Consider the following 24,578-nt stretch of genomic DNA (forward strand, 5'->3'; position numbering starts at 1 on the left):
TGCACAAAACACAACTAAGCCGAGAAAGAATTCACCATAAAGGAACATACACACTATATGTGTGCACTATAAAGATTACTTCATCATAAAGAAAAATACCTTTCTCTCTCAAACATTCTCGAGCTCTCTCTCTCTTTCTATTTTTTTGCATATTCTTTCTTCATATAATCTTCACATGGTATCATTGCCGGGAAATGGCCTGGTGCTCCCGCAAATCTTCTACACTCTGATTTCGCTTATTTCTTTTCTCAATCCTCTAGTTTGATAAGCATTTGTGAAAAATTGGGATTCTTTGAAGTGTCAAATCGCCAGAAAATTGGGTGTTCTTCTCTTGCACACCAACTGCTTAATTAAAGTTCTTAGTGACAAAGATCCATTCTTTCTGCAACAATGGTTACAACTGCTCAATTATAGATTGTACAATCTCCCATCACAAGCCTGATTCCAACTGTTTCTACATCTGTAACAGTCACGTTGGATGATTCCAACTACCTTACATTTAGTTTTCAGATCATGCTCCTGTTGGAAGGACATGGTACAGTACTGGGTTTCGTCAATGGATCAAAAAAATTCCTACAGAGGTTTGTTGATGACTTAAATATTGTAGGAGTAGAAATTGATGCGTATCAATTTCGAAAAATGCACGATCGTGCCCTGACGCAACTTCTCACAACTTGTCTCCTATTGCAATTTCGTGTGTACTTGGAAGCACGAATTCTCATGACATGTGGGTAAATATCAAAGAATGGTTCTCTGTAGTGGCCAAAGCTATCATCTTTCAGATGAAAACAGAGCTTCAAAACATAAAGAAAGGGTTTGATTCAGTAAATGTGTATCTTTAGAAGATCAAAGATGCAAGAGACCATCTTGCAGCAGTTAAAGTCACATTTGAAGATGATGATGTTATCATTCTTGCTCTCAAGGGGCTCTTCGCATAATATAACACATTTTGTTGTGTTATTCGAGGAAGGGAAAATGGTATTACTCTTAAACATTTCAGATCACAATTGCTTGTTGAAGAAGCTTATTGGTCAATCTTTTGAGACTTCCTTGAACTTTGGGACTGTAATGGCTGCAAGTGCTCAACCAGATAAAGGGAAAGTGTTGGTTCTTGATAGTCATCCATCTCAATCACAGTTTTCTGTTGGTTCTGGATCTTCAAGTCAAGAGTATAATCTAATGGTGGATCAAGTTCTAAGGGGCATAATTCAAATCATAGCTCAGCTCCAAATTATGGATCATCAAATAATTATCACGTTAATTCTTACAATTTTGGTGGTTACAAAGGCTCTAACTTCAGAGAAAAAGGAAGAGGCAGGTTTCCATACAATAGTGGTCAAAGATTTAATGTTCCCAATTCGAGTTCTGGAATTTTTGGCACTCCAAAACCTTATCAGTATTCCTGCCCTGGGCATCCCATTGAGATTCCAACTTGTCAAATCTACAACAAAGAGGTCATGTTGCAGCAGACTGTTTTCAAAGGTATAATAATTCAACCACTGGCATCACAGTTCAATGTTAAATTTATTAGAAGTTTGGACATTTAGCCACTCAATGCTATCACAGAAACAATTTTGCATATCAAGGAAGACCACATCTCCTATTCTCACTGCAATGCATGCTAATCACAATCCAAATGCACCACCTGAGTAATATTGGCTTACAGATATTGGTGCAACATCTTATATGACTTCTGACCTTGCAAATTTGGACTTGGCTGCAAATTTTGACGGAAATGATATTATAACTACTGCTAGTGGTGTGGGTTTGAGCATTTTCAATATTAGCACATCAAAATTAGTAGCTCCTACACATACTTTCACATTGAGAAATGTATTGCATGTTCCTAAGCTATCACAACATCTGCTATCTATTTATCAACTGTAGATTCATATGTGACGATATTTCTTTTTGGGTTCATGACAAAATCACAGGGAAAATTCTTCTCAAGGGATTGTGTAGAGCTAGTTATTATCTTATTCCCTTTAATCCTCCATCTTCACAGAAACTATCACCTGCATCCTTACAGTTACATGCATGCTATCTTGTAAAACCAGTTAGCAAAAGCTTATGGCACAAAAGAGTAGGACATCCATCCAATGCTATCACCTCTGTGACACTACAACACACTAAGACTCTTGCATCCACGGATATATGTCCAACTATATGTAAACCTTGTTTAGAAGGAAAAATTCCTAAAATACTATTTTCTTATCCCTTAAATAAGTATGTACATCCTCTAGAAGTGATACACAGTGATGTATGAGGTTATGCCCATGTGTTATCATTTGAAGGCTATAGATACTATGTTAGCTTTGTTGATGAATGTACTAGATACATATGAATTTTGTCAATAAATAATTAATAAGAAGTTTGTGCAATTTTTGTTCAGTTCTATACTTTTCTATGTACTCAATTTACTGCACAAATTAAAATATTTCAAAGTGATGGTGGTGGTGAAAATACAAGCAGAAAGTTTCAAACCTTTTCTTTCATCAAAAGGCAGTTTACACTGAAAATCTTGCCCATACACTCCAAAACAAAATGGAATGGCAAAGAAAACATAGGCATATTGTGGAAACTGCCATTACATTATGCCAAATTGCTATAAACTACCATCAAAATTTTGGTTCAATGCTTGTGCCACTACCACATATCTGATTTATAGAATGTCATGTGTTATTCTTAAAATGTAATCTCCTTATACCTTACTCTTTGGTAAAGTGCCAGATATTGCTCATCCTAAAGCTTTTGGATGTGCATGCTATCCATTGCTTAAACCATACAATACTACAAAGCTTTAACAAAAAACAACTTGCAATTTTCAGGGATATGCAGGAAACTATAATTGGTTTATATGTCTATATGCTGTTACCAGTAAAATTTACATATCTAGACATGTCCTTTTTGATGAAACACAGTTTCCATATTCTACAATATCATCAAATGCATAACCACCAAACAATAACCCATTGCTTTCACATGATATCCCATTACCATCAATCTCTATGCATAATCGATTTACATTACCATCATCTCATATACATTCATTATCATCTCGAGACACAGAATCTTTGAATCAAAGTTCATAGCCACAAAATTATTAAATGCATCTAGAGCTTCAGAATCTTTGAAAACACAATCGCCTTGATCTAATGACACATAGTTTGTTCAATCACTCACACTGCATTACTTAGATACATCAGTTACATCATCATCACCTAATAGAGTGCCTATACCAGAATCTACAAAGTCACCAATCCCTGTTGATCTTGATTTCCAAGTTGAACAACTCACTGTTATTCTTCCAATCCATATGAATCTGCATCCAATGCAGACAAGGTCAAAGAATGGTATTGTTAAAAAAGAAAGCCTATTCTGCCACTGTAAAAGTTTCTCATATACCTACTATAAAACCAAAGACATTTAAAGCATCATCTAAGATTCCAGAATGGAAATCAGCAATGCAAGAAGAGATTGATACTCTTCATTCTCAACAAACTTGGTCCCTAATACCTCTTCCACCTGATAAAAACCTTGTTATGCGTATATAAAGTAAAGACAAATGCAGAAGGTTCAGTGTCAAGATACAAAGTTAGGCTTGTAGCTAAGGGATGCAGTCAAGAAAAAGGTATTGATTATGGAGAAACATTCAATCCAATTGCCACGCCTACTACAATTAGACTCATTCTTGCTTTAACAACTCGTTTTAAGTGGTCTCTTAGGCAGTTAGATGTTCAACATGTCTTTCTACATGGACTTTTTCAAGAAAAAGTTTATATAGAACAACTTCCAAGTTTTTAGAGTTCAAATTGTCCATCCAATTACGTTTACAAACTTCAAAACTCATTGTATGGACTCAAACAAGCTCTCAGAGCTTGGAATGAAAGATTCATAAGCTTTTTGCCAAGTTTGGGTTTTCAAGCATCACAAGATGGTCCTTCACAATTCGTTAAACACTTAACACAGGGAATTGTAGTACTTTTACTCTATGTGGATGATGTGATATTAACTGGTAATGATCTACAACTAATCTCCAAAGTCATTATAGATTTGACATCAGAATTTGAAATGAAGGATTTGGGCACTTTACATTACTTTTTGGGATTACAAATCAGTTACAATACTGAAAGGATATTTGTGTCTCAGTCAAAGTATGTGAAAATTTTAGTTAATAAAGTGGATCTTTAAGACTGTAAACCCTGTGCTACGTATGTGAAAATTTTAGTTAATAAAGTGGATCTTTAAGACTGTAAACCTTGTGCTACTCCATATCTGCACTATCACAGACTAATCAAGGATGATGGAAAACCATATCATAGTATTGTTGGGGCACTGCAATACCTTACATTCACAAGGTATAATATAGCTTTTCCAGTGAATCAAGCATGTCAATTCATGCATAATCTAATGAAGTCTCATGTAATTGTAGTCAAGAGATTATCAGGTACCTTAAAGGCACATCAGACTATGGAATTCACTTCAAACCAGGACCACTATACATTCAATCATATAGTGATGCAGATTAGGCTAGAGATCCTAATGACAGAAGATCAACTTTTGGTTTTGTTGTATTTCTTGGTTCAAATCCTATCTCATAGGCTTAAAAAAAGCAGCATACTGTTTCGAGGTCATCAACCGAGGCTGAATATAGAGCACTTGTCATCACAACAACAGAACTTGCTTGGATAAGATAACTTTTATGTGATTTACATATTCCAGTAACACTTCCACCAATGATACATTGTGATAATGTTTCAGCCATAGCCTTTTCAACAAATCTAGTATTTCGTGCAAAATCTAAACATATTGAAATAAATTACCATTTTGTTTGCGAAAGAGTTACTAGAAGAGACCTTCATGTTCAACATGTATGCTCAGCTGATCAATCAGTTGACATTCTTACAAAAGGGTTATTTGTTCCATTATTTCAGCAATACTGTGGCAATCTCATGCTCAATTCACTAAAGCATGAGATTAAGGGGGAATGTAAGAGTAACAAAGATAAGGATCCAAGTGAAGAATGTATCAAGGGCACATATGTAGCCACTTGTCGACATATAAGATAGGTTGTTATAAGGATTGTAATAGGTAGTTATAAGGTTGTTAGAATCTTATCCAGGTTGTTAGCTTTCACTACAAGATTAAAAAACTTTTAAAAATAGTATATGTGTACACTGTAAATATTACTTCATCTTAAAGGAAGATACAAGCTTTCTCTCTCAAACACTCTTGAGATCTCTCTCTTTGTTTTCTGCATATTCTTTCATCTTCATCAATACTTCTTCAATCTTCACAGTTTTGAGAATGACAGTTTATTAAAGCATGAAGGGTTGCTCACAAAATAATGGGTAGAGAGATGGAGGAGTGAGAGGTGCAGGGAAGGGATGGAGATAATGAGTAGAGGAAGAAGGAAGAGCAGCTGTCGCCGACCTCGAGCCGTAGCAAGAGGCCGATGGCTAGAGGAGCTTTAGTTAGGGTTTGATGTTTGGATCACGGGTATAGGAAAGGCGAGAGGTTTTTTTTTTTGGGACAAGTACTTTTAAGAGTTGGTTTTGGATCATTAATTATTTAATTTGTCCTAATAGGTATAGTGTCATATTCACAACTTTTATGTATGATTGCATTGTTATTTTCAAAGAAAACATAACCATGCAGTACTATGTGTTTCTGTTTGTAAACTTGTTTAACAACACGTTTAAGTTATTTGAGGGACACCTTATAAACAATAGCAGACCTAGAATTTTACTTTTCTTGTTTGAAGTTGGCCATGCACGGCTATTAGTTGTATTGTTGTCGGTAAACCCGTTCTAGAGTTGTAAGGAGGGTGTGGCATTCTTTCTCCTTCATTCAGAGTTTTCACAATGAATTTTCTTTGAGCAAGGTTCCAATAAGCCCCCACAATTTATGTAACTCTTTCTTTATTAATGGAGTTGATGATGATTTATTTTTAAAAATAACAAAAAGCAATAATGAAGCAAAATTGAAAAAAAAAATCTTTAAAAGAAATCATTTAAATTAAATAAACACGTAAAACATAGACAACGGTGAAGAAAAATATATGTGTTAGTACAATAAATACCTTCATGTGACAAATTTTTTATAGAAGATCTAAAAAACTTATATGGGGTCAGTATGCATTGAGTGGGGATCCATATGCCAATGCAAATTACAATGAGTTCGGGTGATGCTTACCACCTCATTGGTTATATTTAAATTAGTTTGGTTTACTTGATTTTACTCTAAGATAAGAAATTTCGAGATTTAAACAATAAGATGGTGAGCATCAACCCTACATTAAGCGGAAGCAAAAGAATTCTCAATTACAATACAACCTTTATTTAACTATTATTTGGGTTGAGATTCTTATTGGTACATGGAAGCCTGCAAACATTTTAGCAAATAGTCATCAATTTTTGTGTGAAAGAATATTTTGAAATTTACACACTATATGTAGCTAAAGAAACCATATATACTTGTTTTGTCTGAGTTAATTTTAGCAATAAATTATTAAGAAAAAACAGCCAAGAAAAAGGTGAATTTTTTTTAATCAAAGGGTTTTTTTTCATGCACATGAAAATGTTGAAACATGTCATGATTTCATAAAATGTACGTGGAGGCAATTTCTCATCAACGCGGAGCTACTGGCAGTGTCATACTTGCAGCGGTATCACAGTAACATGCATGGAATACTGTATTTGATTAATTACTTGGAATCTAAGAATATGGTCAATGAAAAAGCCAAATTTTAAAAAATGGGAATCTTTTTGTTACAAATTGTGAATATGCTAATTAATCACATCATCACCTGACACCCTCAAAATAACATTGTAGATGAAAATAATGGTGACAAACAAATGGTTTTAAGCTAGCTTCTAATTAATTTGTCTACATATTAACTAAGGGCGAAGCTACATTGGAGACTGAAAGTTGCCATATATGTAGCTTCTCAGTCTTCATGTGGCTCCATATCATTGACTTGAAAAATATGTCATTGCCCATTCTCAGGATTTTCGAAGTTAGTTCTACCACTAATTTCAACCATCTTAATTCAATTGTATTTTCTCAATCTACCATGAATCACTTAAACTGTGGACCTTGTATTTGGAAGAAATGGAGACAAAATTAACTGCCTTATATCATGAGAGCAGGTAGCTTGAATCATGTGTGATCATGGACGAAGCCAATCAAGGCTCACTGGGGGCAAATGCTCCCACTCAAGTAATTCGTTTGTTAAATTGCAGAATTCAGTTATATAATATACACCCGTTATCTTTGTAGTAAATATATGTATCTAATGTTCAACATACCTTCATACTACTTCACTCCATAATATGAGCAAAAGTGCTTTTGTTTTGTCATTCATACCAAAAAAACCCTCTCCCGCCTATCATATAGGAATATTTTTTCTCATCATTTTGCCACTTTCCACTACTAGACTGAAATTTTTGTACCTTTGGAATTGTGATACACTATCATTTGAAATCATCCCTATTATCATATTGGGTACTAAGACATCCTATAATAAGGTCTTCTTAGATATTTTTTAGGATGCCCCTACTAAAAGAAATTTCTAGCTTCGTCCTTGTGTGATATATGTTTATGATGAAGTATAGCAATAATCTGGCAATTATTTCATCAAACGTTTTGCTAAAACAAAGGGGATCAGTACAAGTTTCACTTTCATTTCAAATCCAAGATGCGATTAGCTCTTTCATCAATTGTGTTAAGAATACCAAGGCCACATATATTCATGTTGTGGTTTGAATGCTTCCACTCAAATGTGGGATTGATCTTCCACTTATTGAAATCAATAAATCAATTTTGACATATCCTTAATCAAAAAAGTCACTAGCTAGCTAGGACTCAATCATAATGACTACATAATTTGTGTCAAATCTCCACAATTGGGAACAAAACAAAAATTCGTAAGGAAAAAATAATTGGAAACCCCAAAAAGAAAATAAAAAAAGACAAGGAATTTAGAAACAAACATTATGGAAACCCCAAAAAGAAAATAAAAAAGCCAAGGAATTTAGAAACAAACATTATGGGTCATGGTATATATAGCCGTCCAAAGTGGAGGGAGACAAAACAAACTTGTTGGGTCATTTCAGGTCCAAAGAAAATTATGATGCTTTCCATTTTCCACGAATAATCCACCACTTTTCATGATTTGAGCTTCATTTAAGTACCCCCACCACCACTTAAATCTAGTCCATACCCATTTAGGAAAGTGGAAAGCTCAACTTGTTACTGTATATTTTCTTCCACATGGAAAACAAAAATGCACACCTCTTAAATTTTTTTACATAAGTGCCTCATTTTTTAATTTTATTGATTAAACATCTATTTGAAGAATTTGATTAAATATTTTTTTTACAATTTTATTAGAGGTATGTCTAATTACCTATAATATTGGTACGCTTGATTATATGGTACATTTGAATTTTTGGTACATTTTGTCTCTTGGTACGTTTAGATAACATACCAAAAGTCGGTACGTTTATTTTCAAATGTACCATAAATTTTAAATATAATATTTATATAACTATACGTAAAATTTTAACAAATTGATAAAGTTTTCTTATGAAAGTATTAATGAATTTTTTTTTTAATAAAGGAAGCGACTATTTTTTTAGTGATAATAAGGAATTAGTTAAATTAACATTTTTAATGAAGCCACAAATTTAAAATTCGTAGATTGTAGGAAATTAGTTGTTAGTTAGCTTAAGTGGATATATATTAAATAAATAAAAAAATGCTGGCAGTTGACCAAAGCATTTTAACCAAATTTTGTAAAAGAACAGATGTTTAGTTTAAGCAAATTGGAAAAAATGTAAGGAATTCTAATTACTTCTAAAAAATATCACTTACTTTGATAATAATTTGTTTGGTGGCATTAGCAATATACAGTTAATTTGAGTGAGAAGTTAAAATTAATAGAAATGCACCTAAAAATTAGAGTATAAAGTTAAATTTGATTCTAAATTTGACTCAATATTAAAAGTTTGGAGTTCATATATGACTTTAGAATAATATTCAAAGTTATAGTTCAAATTCGATGTAGCTCTAGTGTTAAAATTCGGACTCCACCTTAGAAGATACAGATTAAAATTTGTATTTTTGATTTATATGTAATTGAGTATAAATTATTTTAAATGCACAAGAGTTAAAGTTTAAAACTCAAATCTGACTTTGTAATCTCTATGCATGTGATATGGTATAACTTGGACTATTTTGATTCGAGTCAAAGATAACTTTAGGACATTGTAAGGAATAAGCAATACATAACATTCTCATTCATGTATTTAAATGTTTGCAGTGTTATTAAGAGGAATGATGTTGTAAAGAATAAGAATCAGTTTCATTAATGTGTTTAGCAATACCTAAAAGAGTGAATAAGTTAAGGTATAATTAATGAGCAACGAGAGTTTTTCTCATACTCATTTCTTCTTATCTCATTTTTTTTCTTAGATTACCCATACCAAGTAAGTAAATAAGCTAAACATTTTATTGTTGCGTAGGATACGTAAAGTATGATGAAATCCCAATCAAGTTATTTGAAGAATGATTAATGGTCCACTTACCTAATGAACTTGAGTGCCTCCATACAAAGTCATGTCTGGTTTACAATTGGATGACTACTCTGCTGTTGCTTAGTGAAATCAAGACCCTTGTAATTGCTTCTGTCTCTTCATGCCCTAATTGATTCCCACAGTTTTAATCAAAGCATGACATAAGTTCTCGAATGTGGCGGACAAAATTAAGGTTTCCCCATACAAGCAACACCTTGTTTAATTAAACCTAATTAAATTTGTTAGTGGATGGTCCAAAACGATAATATGAATCTGTGGCCCGTGCTGATGCGGAGTGACGTGTCAGCTTCTCATAATTTGCTAAATAAGTTGCTTAAACGGTAGTCGTTAGGTCAGCCTTTGTTTTTGTAGTCTTCTTTGGTACTAATTCAAGACTTCCAAGTCAATAAAGCAAGCTGATTCCATTCCTTGATTCAGAATTAGTGGGAAGAGAATCCATTTTACGGTACACTTTGCAACATTACCAAAGCGCTAGCTCATGATAAATTATGATTTTATAGAATTTCCATCGTGTACGTGTAGATGCTCTTAGAATAGTATATTAGCACAAGTTTTAGAACAAATGAATCATTATGTATCAATATTTGATAGTGAGATGTCGAATTTTAAGCACAAATGATGAACATGTACCATTAGCTGGGTGCCTTAATTATTTTGGTTGAAGGTTTGAATTTGAGATACATTAGAAGGACGTGAATGTTATTACATAACGTTAGAACCCTAGCTGCCTCAAAAGCTCGTTTTAGCTAGTCCAAGGAGTGTCTCTAATTAATTAATTCGAGTGCTACTAAAACCACCCGTCTTATTTTCACACTTACATTTTAATGAAAATGCAATCACATATTTATCCTTTTAGCAAAAGACTTTTAAATCCATAAATAAATTCGTTATAATTGTAATCAGACAAATTAAAACAAGATGAGCTGACGACTATCAAGTCTCCGATCATCCATCACCCCTCCCCAGCGACAAACGCCACCCCACTCTCCCTTTCAGTTCCAGTCCTACCACTTCCATCCTCTCTTCCTCTTCCTCATAGACGAACAACGGCAGCTACTAGTCACGTGTAGAATGGAGATGCAAAATAGAGGAGGCACCATGGAAGAGTACGACGACAACCCAAATTTTCAAGTTGAAAAATACCCAAATCCCAATTGGAATAAATTGATTTGGGGCAACTGCCTCTGTATTGGAGCAATCTCCCTTCATGCTTCTCTCTTCCTCCCCCTCTTGTTTATCTCTTTTCAAAGGAGATGCCACCAAGAAAGTGTCAAAGGTTTTGGCTTTTTAGGGGGATGGGTGGAGGTGTTGGGGTGGCTAGGGTAATGGAGGTACAATATTGCAATTAAGAAAGGATGGTGGTTTATTTATTTATTTATTTTTTAAGCATATTAATATTATTCTTTGACAATTAAACAAATATATATTAGAGACTATCTTGGGAATAATGGTGGGTGAAGAAATAACATTTTGTTGTAGACCTGTTTAACTGAGCTATTCTAATGGAATAGAGAGGGGGAGGCCGGTGGCAATAAGAGGGAGAAGAGAGAGATTTAATTGTGAGGTATGCCTTGTATCACCCCATTGTGCCTTTATTTATAGTAGTAAGATAGGTTAAATCCTTACCCTTTTAGGATTACAACTCTAATAGGATATTAACTACTAAAAGGAATATTCGAAGATATCCCTAGATACACTAGGATTTACACAATCACATTCTTATTCTAAATATGGCAGCAACACTCCCCCTTGATTGTGTAAATACTCAAACAAAATATCGCATCAGATCTTTAGCAGATAAGGTAGAACAATTGGGGAAGTCGGCGGCACAACGGGTGAATACGAGTCTCAAATATAAAGAAAGTATGCATTGGTAGTAAAACTTACAAAACCTCGCTATGGTAAAACCTAAGGCAGGTGAAAACCCATAGATTAAGGAGAAAAGTGAGAAGTATGCATAATTTTTAAAACAAACATCAAACAGGACGTAAATAGTGAACTCAACGAAGTATGATCATCCCAGGATGGGTGCCTCATCAAAACCTCGTTAGGTAGCAAAAACCCAGTGGGAAAAATGCTCATAATCGTAGGAAAAATAGTACATTAAGATCAAGTAAGTATACTTTAGGATATTCCCTTTGAGTTAGACATAACTTCCAAATAAAAGAACTACAAGCGATTCAACTTAGATAATTTACGTATACCGATTCCTTGGACGAGCTTCTGAAAAGCAGACTTGGGCAATGACTTGGTAAAGAGATCAGCCAGGTTGTCCTGGGAAAGGATTTGCTTGACTTCAATGTTCTGATGTTGTTGTTGTTGGTGAGAATAAAAGAACTTTGGCGTTATATGCTTGGTGTTGTCTCATTTCATGTATCCCTTCTTTAACTACTTGATACATGCTGCATTGTCTTCAAAGATCGTCGTACAAAGGTTAATGGTGGAAGTAAGACCATTAGTACTTCGAATATGTTTCATGATTGCTCTCAACCAAAAGCACCCATGCAATGCTTCATGCAGGGCGAGGATCTCAGCATGGTTCGAAGAAGTCACAACTAGCGTTTACTTAGTATACCTCTAAGATATAGCGGTGTCTCCAACGGTAAAGACATAGCCCATTTGAGAACGTGCCCTATGTGGGTCAGACAAATATCCAACATCTGCGTAACTAATAAGGTGGAAATCAACTCGAGAATTGAGGGGGGCGGTGGCTCATCTCGAGGATTCGTGGGTGCAAAACAAGCCCAAATCTGTCATACCCTTGACGTAGCGGAAAATGTTAACACCATTCCAATGTCCGCGTGTGGGCGCATTGCTATATCTAGCCAAAAGATTAACAGCGATGGAGATGTCAGGTCTGTATTAAGCCAAGTACAATAAAGCCCCAATTGCACTTAGGTATGGAACTTTAGGCTTCAAAATCTCTTCCTCATTCTCCTTGGGATGGAAAGGATCTCGTTTATCATCTAGAGTTCGAACAATTATGGGAGTACTCGAGGCTTCACTTTATCCTCATTAAAATGTCACAACACCTTTTGGGTGTAATTCGATTGATGTACTAGGATTCCATCCGAACAATGCTCGATCTCCAAGCTGAGACAATATCAAGTTTTCCCAAGATCTTTCATTTCAAATTTCGATTTCAAGTGAACGGTAATTTCCTTAAGCTTTACGGGAGTTCCGATGAGGTTTATGTCGTCGACCTAAACTACAATGATCACAAATCCGGAATATGACTTCCTTATGAACACATATGGGTATAATTTGTTGTTCACATAACCCTGACTTGTCAAATATTCACTCAGACGGTTATACCACATCCGTCCGGATTGTTTCAATCCGTAGAGTGATCTCCTCAATCTCATAGAGGGAGTGTTATGTGGTCTAGAGCTATTTGAACGAGTCAATGGAAGTCATTCTGGAACTTTGATGTAGATTTTCGTATCTAGATCCCCATAGAGATAAGCAGTTACCACGTCTATAAGCTGCATATTCAGTTTTTCAGAAACTACCACTCTTATTATGTAGCGGAACGTTATAATATCCATTACGGGGGAATACATCTCCTCGTAATCAATCCCAGGACGTTGAGAGAAGCCTTGCGTTACGAGGCGTGCTTTGTATCACACTATTTCATTCTTTTCATTATGCTTCTTCACAAAAACCCACTTGTAGCCTACAAGCTTCACATGTGGTGGAGTAGGATTTATAGGTCTAAACACCTTAAGTTTCGCAAGCGAATCGAGTTCGACCTGGATTGCTTGTTTCTAGTTTTACCAATCCGTTCTACGTTGGCATTCATCAATGGAACGTGGTTCAATGTCATCGCTAAGCATGATATCAGTAGCTACTATGTACGCAAATGCATCATCGACGATCATCTCATTTAGATTCCAAACCTTATCTAATACTGCGTAGTGGACCAAAATCTCGCGATTCTCAGGAGATCGGGTTGTCTTATCTAAGGCATCACCTTAATCTAGAATAACCTCATATGTTGGAACAAATGAGTGAGCGATGGTCAAGTTCAAACTAGGGTCACTAGTTTGTGTCATTTTCCTCATCCAGGGTTGTGAATCCTTTGAACCAAAGGGTTTGCCATGCTTCAGGGTCGGAGCAGATGATTGGCTAATCACCAATGTACTGTGCCACGTGGAAGGTATGGCATCCCTACCTTCAGGGATGGTCTGACCTTCGTAAGTGGGATTACGACGTACACGAGGTACGTCTATCCTTGCAAGTGCGTTTGCAGCACATATATATGATCTTGTCACCTTAGCTATATCAGTAAAAGCATCTGGCAAGCTTTGAGCAATGCTCTGAATATTTATAATTCATCGCACCTCAATTTAGACTGGGCAGTGCAGGGATCTAAATGAGACATAGTGGAAGCATACCACGATAATTCGCGGTGTTCTTCAGGAACGTTAGTATGCTTATCTCCCCTTAACGACGGGAAGACTGTCTCATCAAAGTGACAATCCGCAAAACGTGTGGTAAAGATATCTCCTGTCAAGGGCTCTAAATAACGAATAATTGATGACGAATCATAACCGACATAGATTCCCATTTTTCTCTAAGGACCTAATTTGGTACTTAGTGGCGAAGTTATTGGCACATAGACTGCACACCTAAACACACATAAATGCGAGACGTCAGGCTCGTATCGAGTAACCAACTGTAATGGTGAATGAGGTTAGGTAGCGATGGGCCTTAGGCGAACCAGCATAGCTGCGTGCAATATTGCATAGCTCTAGGCATATACCTGTAGTTTGGTTCACATAACCAAAGTCCAAGCTATCAATTGAATACGCTTTATGAAAGCTTCTGCCAAGCCATTTTGGGTGTGAACATAGGGGGTACAGGATGTTCGACTTCAATCCCAACTGACATGCAATAATTGTTAAAAGTACGTAAACTCTCTAGTGTTACCCAGTCGAATCGACTTGATCGGATAATCAGGATGGTGAGCCCTTAACTTAATAATTTGTGCTAGAAGTTTCGCAAATGCAGCGTTGCGTGTGGATAGTAGGAAAACATGTGACCATCGTGTCGATACATTAACTAACATCATAAAGTATCTAAATGATCCGCATATTGGTTGGATAGGTCCACAAATATCCCCTTGAATCCTTTGAAGAAACTTAGGAGGGCTGTGAATAATCTTTGTAATTGAGGGTTGAGTATTCAACTTAGCCAAAGAACACGTTTTGTATAGCGGGAATCCAATGTAGGGAGGTAAATGACACATATGTGATGATTTGAGGATACGGCGTATCATGTCACATCTGGGATGTCCCATACAACCATGCCAAAGTAGCAAAGTGCTCTGGAACACAGGCACAGGGTCGGCCACATGGTAGGCTTCTATGCCGTAAATGGCTGTGATGTACAACCCACTCGGGAGATGTTCTAACTTCTCGTGAATATGCTTATGGCCATACTCGTAAGAAGTGATACAAAGAAATTCAGATCTATTCTCTTCAGTGGTTTCAATACGATATTGATTATCTTGAATATCTCTAAAACTCAACAACGTTCTTCTAGAACGTGAAGAATAGAGGGCCTATTTAATGGTTAAGACGGTATCATTAGACAACATGATACAAGCCTTTTCGTATCCTTCAATCAGGTTGGATGAGTTTGAGAGAGTTGTCAGAGGTGCTTTCTTAGGTACGAAGTTAGTAAAATAGTGTAGCTCACGCAATATGGTGTGCGTGGCACTATCAGCCAGACAACTAACTTCCCCACTAGACATACCTAGAAATAAATTGATTGAATTGGTCACATGCATAAATATAATTCCATTCATTCAATTAATCAATTCAAGAAATAATATCCTTAAAAAAAATTATCCATAATTCAAAACAAACAAAAACCAAACAAATTATTCTAAATACTTAGAAAAATTGTCCAAAAATTAAACCATAAACATAAAAATTAGGGGGAAGTCCGGCCACTCCTAGTGGGTTTGGCCACTAGGGGTAAAAACACCTTAAAACATGTCTAGAAGAATAAAACTTATTCGTCTATAGGAGCTGATGCCTCCTGAAAACTGATATCTCTATGAATGTAGTAGCATATTCAGGATGTTCCACATGGGCAAAGTTAGACTCACGACGGGAATGATACTTGGCAATAGCCTCGGGGGTAGCTCAGCATACACATGAACAATGATCCTTTGATCCACAACGATAACACATGTCCATTTCAGTGGAAGCTGATTGAACGGTAGTTTTTCCCTTGTTCTTGGGGCCTTAGAGGCAAGGGGTTGGTGTTTCTGGGTCTAATTTCCTCCCTTTGGTGGGCCTTAGCTCTATTGACATTAGGCCTATGGTTAGGCTTGCCGCCCATTGTCATGGCCAAGATGATTTTTGCGTCGTTTGTGGCTGCTAGAATCGGTCGCATGCGTTTCAGGCGCGACGTTTGAGCCAGTGGGTCAAGCTTGATGATTTTTCATCAAAAGCTGGTTCTACTTTTTATCGAGAAGTAAAACAAAGATCAAATCCAAAAAATTGGTGAACTTTTGTGTCCTATATTGTTGCTGTAGGACAATATTGGTGACATGGAAGGTCAAATAGGTCTTCTTCAGGAGATCTGATTCGGTTAAGTCCACTTTACAAAACTTAAGCAATGATCGGATTCTACAAACTTCAGAGTTGTATTCATTCACAGACTTAAAGTCTTGGAAGCGAAGATGCTGCTAGTCGTGTCTTGCTTTAGGCAAGTAGATGTCTTTTGGGTGATCGAAATGATCGGCCAAAGTAAGTCAAAGGGTGCGTTGGTCCTCCTCAGTGAGGTACTCGGTCTACAGAGCATCATGGATATGTCTTCAAATAAAGATCATTGCAATAGCTTGTTCAAGTTCCAGAATGGTGAAATCGAGCTTGTTCAAGTTCGATATGTCTTTAAAACGGAGGGTACAACAAAACATGGTTAGGCATATGGTAATCCATAGACATACATTGTAGAACATTCGAGTTCTATAGACATGTACTGGTTTAATTTAAACATGAAAGCTACAGGTTTTATGTGGTAAGTTTTGATTGAAAACTTCGGGTTTCAAAGACACTAAATATGAAACTATAGGTTCAATTTAGTTTTATGAACGATTAGTTCATAAAGGAGAGGTTCCTACTAGAACACAGAATGCAATATGCTGATTGAAGTGTAGTGGATTTGAGTTGCTTCGGGAACTCAAGTGTGAGAGGTTCGAGACTACAAAAGGATGCCAATGGTTCAAAGTATTTAAATAAATTATTGAATCGTTAATGTTCAAAAGTGATATCCATGTCAATAATTTTGGATTAATTATCAGATTAATAGAATGCAAGTCACTTTTAATTAATTCAATAGATCGGGACCAAATAAGGTCGATCGTGGAAGCAAAATAATGACAGACATGTCAAATTAGCTTCGGTTGGTGATAAACCAATTGATAATTAAATTAGAATTAATTAGCGTAAACCAAAGTATCCCAAAAAATATTTTGGGCATGATTTATAATGCGGGGATTGCCAAAAATTGGCATTGGGTCGAAAAAATAATACGGCAATAGGCCATGCAATTTGACTGTAGGCTTATTGGGTCATGGAAAGGTTGCAGGCCTCTGGTTGTGTGGTCCGGGCAGCCCAACAACAAAAGCTGTTGGTTTTAGGCCTGAAAACTAGGCACAGGTCAAGCCCAACCCAAGGCTGGCTTACAGATTGGTGTGAGGAAGCCCAGCCAAAGCTGGGTTTCTGGTTTTTAGGTCGAGGTGAGTCAAGTCCAGCAGCAAAAGCTGCGGGCAAGTAGGTTGAAGCATGGATAAGTTTCAGCAAACGACATGGGCATACAGCAGGTGGGCTTATGGTGCAGGACAAAGCCCATTAGCATAAGGCTGCTAGCTTATTGGGTCGAGAACACATGGACAGGTCCAAGAAAAGGCTGCAAGCTTTCTTAGGGGATGTGCTGGGTTTCGGGCATATGTAAGCCTACCAAGTCGAAGGTCTAGCATGTCCGTTTAGGTGCAGCAAAACCCAAATGGCTGCTGCCATGATCTAGATGTCGGAATGATGTTGTCCTGACTTAGCTGGGTTGCGAGCCAGCGCAGAGGTCAACGATGGTGCCACGGTAGTGGTGTGGCGGCGGTGCCGCATCGTTCCCAGAATTTTATTATTATTTTTTTTCAACTTCTCTAGGGTTTGAAAAACCCTAAATTGCTTCTAAGAAACTTGATATAACTCCAATTTTTTGAGCCAATAGTAGGAATGGTCCAATTTATTAAAATAAGTCCAATTCTTTAAATTTAATTATTTTATTATCAATAATTATCTCTTAAAAGAAAAAACTTATTGTAAAAATCAAATTTCTTCCTAATTATCTCTTTGATTATTTCTTTTTATATATATATTTTTTTTGTTATTTCTTGTTCTTCCTCCTGCTTTAACCCATTTATAGATTTTTTAAAATTTTTTATAATCAACCTATATCACAGGTTAATTGTATTTATCTACATATATGACAAATTCTTTTTCATAGTCAACATGTCACAGATTAATGTGTCTTGCTTATAGGTATATTATGTTTTTTTTTCTACCTTTTAGTTAAGTTTCATATCTCACTTATAGGTATAATATACATTCATATATTTGCTACTTGAGTTAGGGTAGAATGTTTTGCAGATAGATTTATGTTAGTATATTAATTTTTTTTGTTTATAAGATATTAATTAGATATTTTGGAGTTGAAAAATGCATAATATTAAAATATTTTTATTGATTTTTATTATTTTTAGAAAATATAAAAGGAGTATAAAAGAAATAAAAACATATAATTAGATAACTGGAGTCACTCCTAAAAACACTCTATGTTTTTGGACCTGGATCTAAAAGCCCTTTTATTTATATTCTTTGACCCACAAATTCCACATAGCAATATAATTGCGTAATGCATGAAACATATATATATATCAGAAGGTTCATGCATCATAGGGAATGTTTTCATGCTTCATGGTCGTTTCAAATATCTTACGTTATTTTAAGCGTACCTGATTGACAGAAAACAAGTAAAAGCCTTTGAATTTTGTAGAAGAAAGCCTCCTCCTACGGTCATTCAGTTCCTTAACTTTTGGCAAGAGCATACTAATAACATGTTGTAAGTTTATTTAACTGAGCTATTCTAAGGGAATAGAGAGGGGGATGTCGGCAGCAATAAGAGAGAGAAGAGAGATTTAATTGTGAAGTGTGTCTTGTATCATCCCTTGTTCCTTTATTTATAGTAGTATGATATGTTAAATCCTTACCTTTTTGGGATTACAACTCTAATAGGATATTAACTACTAAAGGAAATATTCAAAGATATCTCTAGATACATTATGATTTACACAATCACATTCTTATTTTAAATATGACTGCAACACATTTTAATTTTTTTAATATTTTATGGTGGATGGGATTATAATGTGAGTTTAGAATAGAATAATGGGGTGGGTCTATTAGCACTCATTAATTTTAATGCAAGCGGCGTATTTCTTTGCCGAATATGACATTTCTTCTCATTTATTTGCATTAAGGTTTTGAGTAATCCTTTATTAATGTTCGTTTAAAGAAAACTACTTTCCTATAATTGAAAACTCATGCGAGAAAAAGTAAACCTCCATTCATATCATCACCGATCAACAATTCCTCAACTTTTTTTTTTTTTTTTTTTAACAAACGATATTATTTACATTTAGGGGGGGGGGGAGTGGGCTTAGGCTCATAATGAGTTTGTATGATGAAATGAGCCGTAATCCATTATAACATTTACGATCACTATATATATATATATATAGATACCATTTTTGGTTCTATTGCAAAAGAAGAACTAATACATGGATTGTATTTGGATTGTTGCTTTTGTATAGTAGTAGAATTAGAGCATCCAATCCAAAATTAACTGTGACGTTGTATAACAAACAAGCAACAGTTGAATTTTGATTTGCTGTATTTCTTGTCAAGCCCGTCAAGTTTGTTCCTAGCTAGAGCGTTTTGTTGTTAAGTACATAAAACTATATTATCCATCAGATAGCTCTGTTTTGTCTTTTGATCTATGAGTATTGACTAATGATAACTAAGCATGAGAACCAATATATCTTGTACGTATACATATGTAAGTATCTTCCCCAAAGCACATTCATCAGCAAGCTCTCTGGTGTTTAATGATAAATACAATCGCATATGATCAAGAAGAGAGGTAATGAGTTGAAAAATAGGTTTAGAGTTCGAAGCTTGCCCATCATCGATAGGATATTAGTAAGCCGCAGGTTAAATAGTCCCTATTGATTGTGACTCGATATGGATAAAAGAAAATTGAACTGTCAAGACATACTGACACAAGATTTAAAGATGGAAACAAATCAATACATACTAGCTTGATACCTCCTCCACAAGATATCTTTTAGACTCCAAAAATTACTCCTTCACAAGAAGAGTTTCATATATTTATTAATGCTAATTTGAGGAATTATGTATATTATTTTTCATGTCAAGTGCCTTTATTATTACTAATTATAATGGTTTTACCTACCCTCCAAATAATACAAGTTATACAAGAAAAAAAGGGTCTTTTAAAACACTATTTTCAACATATGTTTTGTTTACGTAATCACACTAGTTATAAAACACTATTTTCAACATATATTGGTTTTATATTGCGTTTATTGAGGACTATAAGTCTCATGCTAATCTACTACGTCTATCTCTGATCATATTAAAGCAGTGTCTGTATGTCTTTCATTTTTAAGGAGGGTATGGGGGTGGGTTCTTATCGTCCTAGGCTTTTAATTTAGAAAGAGATGAATTTATAAAGACCCAACAGAAAAGCAATCCTCAGCCCTAGAAGATTATAATCCGTATCCTATTATAAAATCCTAACAAAACCGACCAACCCAAAAAAAATCCTAATAAAAAGCCGACCCTTGTTATATTTTGTTCGTACACAATCAACGGAGGCCTCCCCTTTCTCTAAATCGGGCCCGATGCCTCGATCACTTGGCAGGGGGTTTAGGAGGTATTGTTTAGTGCATCTTTCTCGTTTTTTACTGGGAGCCAAAGCTTTACTTTACTAAAAAATTAAGACTCGCGCAGGGGCCTGGATCCCAAATCTTTTGCTTCTTGGGTGGTTGAGAACTACGCGCTCAAGTAGCGGGAGATGCCCGTCCGTGGGAGTTGGAACACTGGTAAACCGGCCCACATACATACATAAAATTCAATAATTCTCAACCGTACTTGTGTAGTACAATATTGATTCCTAAACCTACTTTGAGTGATGAAATTTTAATTTAAGTAACATGTGATTCTGTAACACCAAATTCATATGATTTATGCCTTGTATACTACGAATCTTTAATATTTGTCACTCATATTTTCATTAGAAATATAAAATAAAAAAAGGTAATTAGGCCAAACTTGTAGAACTTGCCGCCCAAACTCAACCCATTTAAAAATAGTTTGGGTAAGTTGGTTTACCATCTACTTAGGTTACCAACCCGATCCGAACCACCCAATGCTCACCCCTACTTTTTAATGAGTGCTTTTATTTGACAATTTTTCTTCAATCTTTCAATTACCAACCATAATTTAAGGAGTGATCTATCCATTATTGTGAAACAAGGCATCAGTACCAAATGTGAATAATTGTCCAACAAAAATATTTCTTCATGGTTCTGAGTTTTTTTTCCCTCTCTTTTCTATCAAACAACGTTATTAGCTTAGGGACTTTGTGTTGGAATTTAGATTAAATTTAGATTGTTATTAGTTGTCTTGCAGGCCAAGGATTAGTTACTTGCCCATTAAGTATTTGAGTTTGTCTAGGATTTGTTTTAGGGTTTTAGTCTAGGGTTTGCTTTAATCTTTCTCTAAATAAGGACCTCTTTGTATTTGGTATTTTTATCTATCAATAAATATGTTTTTTCCGGTATAATATTCAACTTGATATCAAGAGCAAGGTCGCTGTCTCAGGAACCACCGTGCCTAGCCCACCATCGCACCAGATCACTCCACACTGCTACACCTATATGGACCCCTCCGACTGCAATCTACCTGCATCGGTTTGAATTTGTACCTGCTCGAATCGCTGCAATCATCGCAGCAACTTGCATCAGTCTGCATCTGCATCAGTCCCACTTTGATTCTGCATCTGCATAGTCGCACCGTCGCTTACTTGTGATCAAGTATCTTGTTCCTTAGTGTTGTCATGGCGTCTGCAAAGGATGATTTCTTACAAGCTATTGGTGTGAAATTAAATGGAAATAATTATGTGTATTGGGCGTATGTGATGAAGAATTTTTTTGGTTGGAAAAGGTTTGTGGGGTTATGTTTCTAGAATGATTTATATTCCAAATAACCCCAAAGATGATAAACATGTTGAATTGTTTGCTGCATGGAACATGAATAATTCAAAGATTATTACTTGGATTAATAATTATGTTGATTTGACTATTGGAATGCAACTTGCTAAGTTCTCAACATCTAAGGACGTTTGGGATCACTTGGCAAAGTTGTATACCAAGGCCAATTTTGCTAAGAGGTATCAATTAGAAATGGAGATTCGTGCAATCCAGCAAGGTGATAAGAGTATTCAAGTTTTTTACAATGAACTAACTGATCTTTGGGATCAACTTGCATTGACTGAGCCTGAAGAACTTGGCATTGTCAAGCTTTATTGTCAATATAGAGAAGAACGTCTTGTTCAGTCTCTAATGCCTTTTCGAGATGAGTTCGAGACACTCTGTAGCTCCATCCTTCATCGAACTCCTCTTCCATCTGTTGATTCTGTTCTTAATGAGTTACAAGCCGAAGAAGTCTGTGTGCAGTCGCATAGGCTCTCTTCATCTTTGTCAAACACTTCAGCATTGGTTGCGGCCATATCTTGTAGGGTTGCTATGGATAAGTGTTCTTATTGTAAAGGGAAAGGGTATTGGAAATTATAATGTCCTAAGTTATCTCAGCAACATGAATTTCCATAGAAATCACCACTTGCAGGCTCAACAACTTTTGTTTTACATATTGCAACCGATTCAAAATCTGATTCTAGGAAGGATGATTGGACATGGTAGTTTGAAGTTGGCATTGGCATCGGCATGGTAGTGGCATTAGCACTAGAATTTTGAGTCTTGCATCCACATCTGATTTGGCAAACTCATGTCTGTGTTCCGCCATGAGTTTGACGGGGAGTGTTGGAATTTAGATTGAATTTAGATTGTTATTAGTTGTCTTGCGGGTCAAGGATTAGTTACTTGCCCATTAAGTATTTGAGTTTGTCTAGGATTTGTTTTAGGGTTTTAGTCTAGGGTTTGCTTTAGACTTTCTCTATATAAGGACCTCTTTGTATTTGGTATTTTTATCTATCAATAAACATGTTTTTTCCGGTATAATATTCAACTCTTTGAACTTGAAAAGTACGGAACGAATAAATTTGCTTAATCAATAAAGCTGTATGTCCTATCATGGTTCTAAAGTTGAAGTACTCTATGTTTGTGATAATGTGGTGAATTAAGCCTAATGTGGCAAAAAGAGATTTTCATTCTTTAGTTTGACAATTTTTACCTGAAAAGAGAAGTGCTAAGATGGTTCCCTCTTTCCTTTATGTACTCTGCATTTTTATGTCAATCATTTTTTTCTTTCCCTCTTTTCTACAAAACATATAAGTTATTCGCCCTAAGTTTACAAAACAGTTGGATTTTCAGGGTGCTTCAAAGCCCACAGAACTTTTTCCCTCCTTTTGGTGAAAAAGCCCATTATATTCGAATGTTTGCTCATCTGAAGATCTCTACCATATTCCAAGTTTCCAACAATACGGACAAACAATGAACTGTAGTTTTATTGCATACACACCCAATCCAACTAGATTGTTTGTCTGATCACAGAAATTTACATGCAGCCCAAAATGTTCATGCGTTTGCATTATATGGGCCAAACCCTAATTCCACAGCATTGGATGCTAAAATCATTTCACCTCGATTACATATATCTGCAAGATCTTGCACATCTATAAGCAGAGAAACCGAATCAAAGGACTGTTTTTCACTCAGTTTGCAATGCATGAGTCACGATAATGCAACTTGTCCATGGAAACCTTCAACAATATCCCTTCTGCTACGAACATGGTGTTTCATCCACTTGTCACAGAAGGAAGAATGATTCATTAATAGTTGGCACTTTTAAAATACATACTATACGTACCAAATAAATGTTTGAGAGGACTATTCCCTACGTAATCTTTATCCATATCTCAGAAAAACATTTTGGACGACAAGCGAAGCAGGAAATTTAAATGAATTTTGTCAATATATACTACCCTATAAATTATTATGTAGTGACTCTGATGGGACGTATATTTGATGTTTTCCCACAGCTTGGAGTTTTATGGTGAAAAGGTCGATCAGTCCTCCTCAATGTCGCAAACTTGATTAAATGCCATGCAGCAACCAGTCGTGGCTATTGCCTAGCCAGTAGCCACAGTGACAAGAGATGATAACTTGCATGATAACCCTGCAATGCAGCCAGCCAGCCATGGCGCGATTCACATGGGTCTAATTGAATCTGTCTGCCTGTTTGCACCGAGCCGCATGGGTTGCCCAATCCTATATGTCAATAGGTTAAACTTATAAACAGAGAAAACTACTACTGACAAACGCATAGAAAAACTTGAGCTCTTTCATAGGTCTCTAATGAAACATGGTTTTCATAGAGAAAATGTTGCTATATATCTGGTTCATCATCCATTGCTCGAAAGAGAAAAAATATGGCCACTGTCAGAGTAATATAGTCTTATGTCTTGCTAAATGAACATAACGTCACTCGTGAAACATATTCAGAAATATTTTTCTTAGAGGAGGCATGATGAAGTATGGCTCTCAAGGAAATATATGTCTACCCTTACTGATCTTATCAAGCAACTTTTGCCCCCCAACCTTAAAAGAAAAACAATGAGCTGTGTTATTGAAGACCGCTATAG

The 24,578-nt window shown here is 35.8% G+C and overlaps 1 protein-coding gene across 1 annotated transcript; it reads left to right on the forward strand.

The window, feature by feature from the left end:
- The first annotated feature begins 975 nt into the window (after window positions 1–975).
- LOC139198016 (uncharacterized) lies at window positions 976–22,551 on the forward strand. The gene is made up of 3 exons (XM_070826248.1): window positions 976–1,201; window positions 1,288–1,482; window positions 21,923–22,551. Exons 1-3 carry the CDS (start codon window positions 976–978, stop codon window positions 22,549–22,551), a joined length of 1,050 nt encoding a protein of 349 aa, XP_070682349.1.
- The last annotated feature ends 2,027 nt before the right edge of the window (window positions 22,552–24,578 follow it).

Source organism: Malus domestica, chromosome 08 (assembly GCF_042453785.1).
Source record: "Malus domestica chromosome 08, GDT2T_hap1".
In the NCBI taxonomy this organism is placed as follows: Eukaryota; Viridiplantae; Streptophyta; class Magnoliopsida; order Rosales; family Rosaceae; genus Malus; species Malus domestica.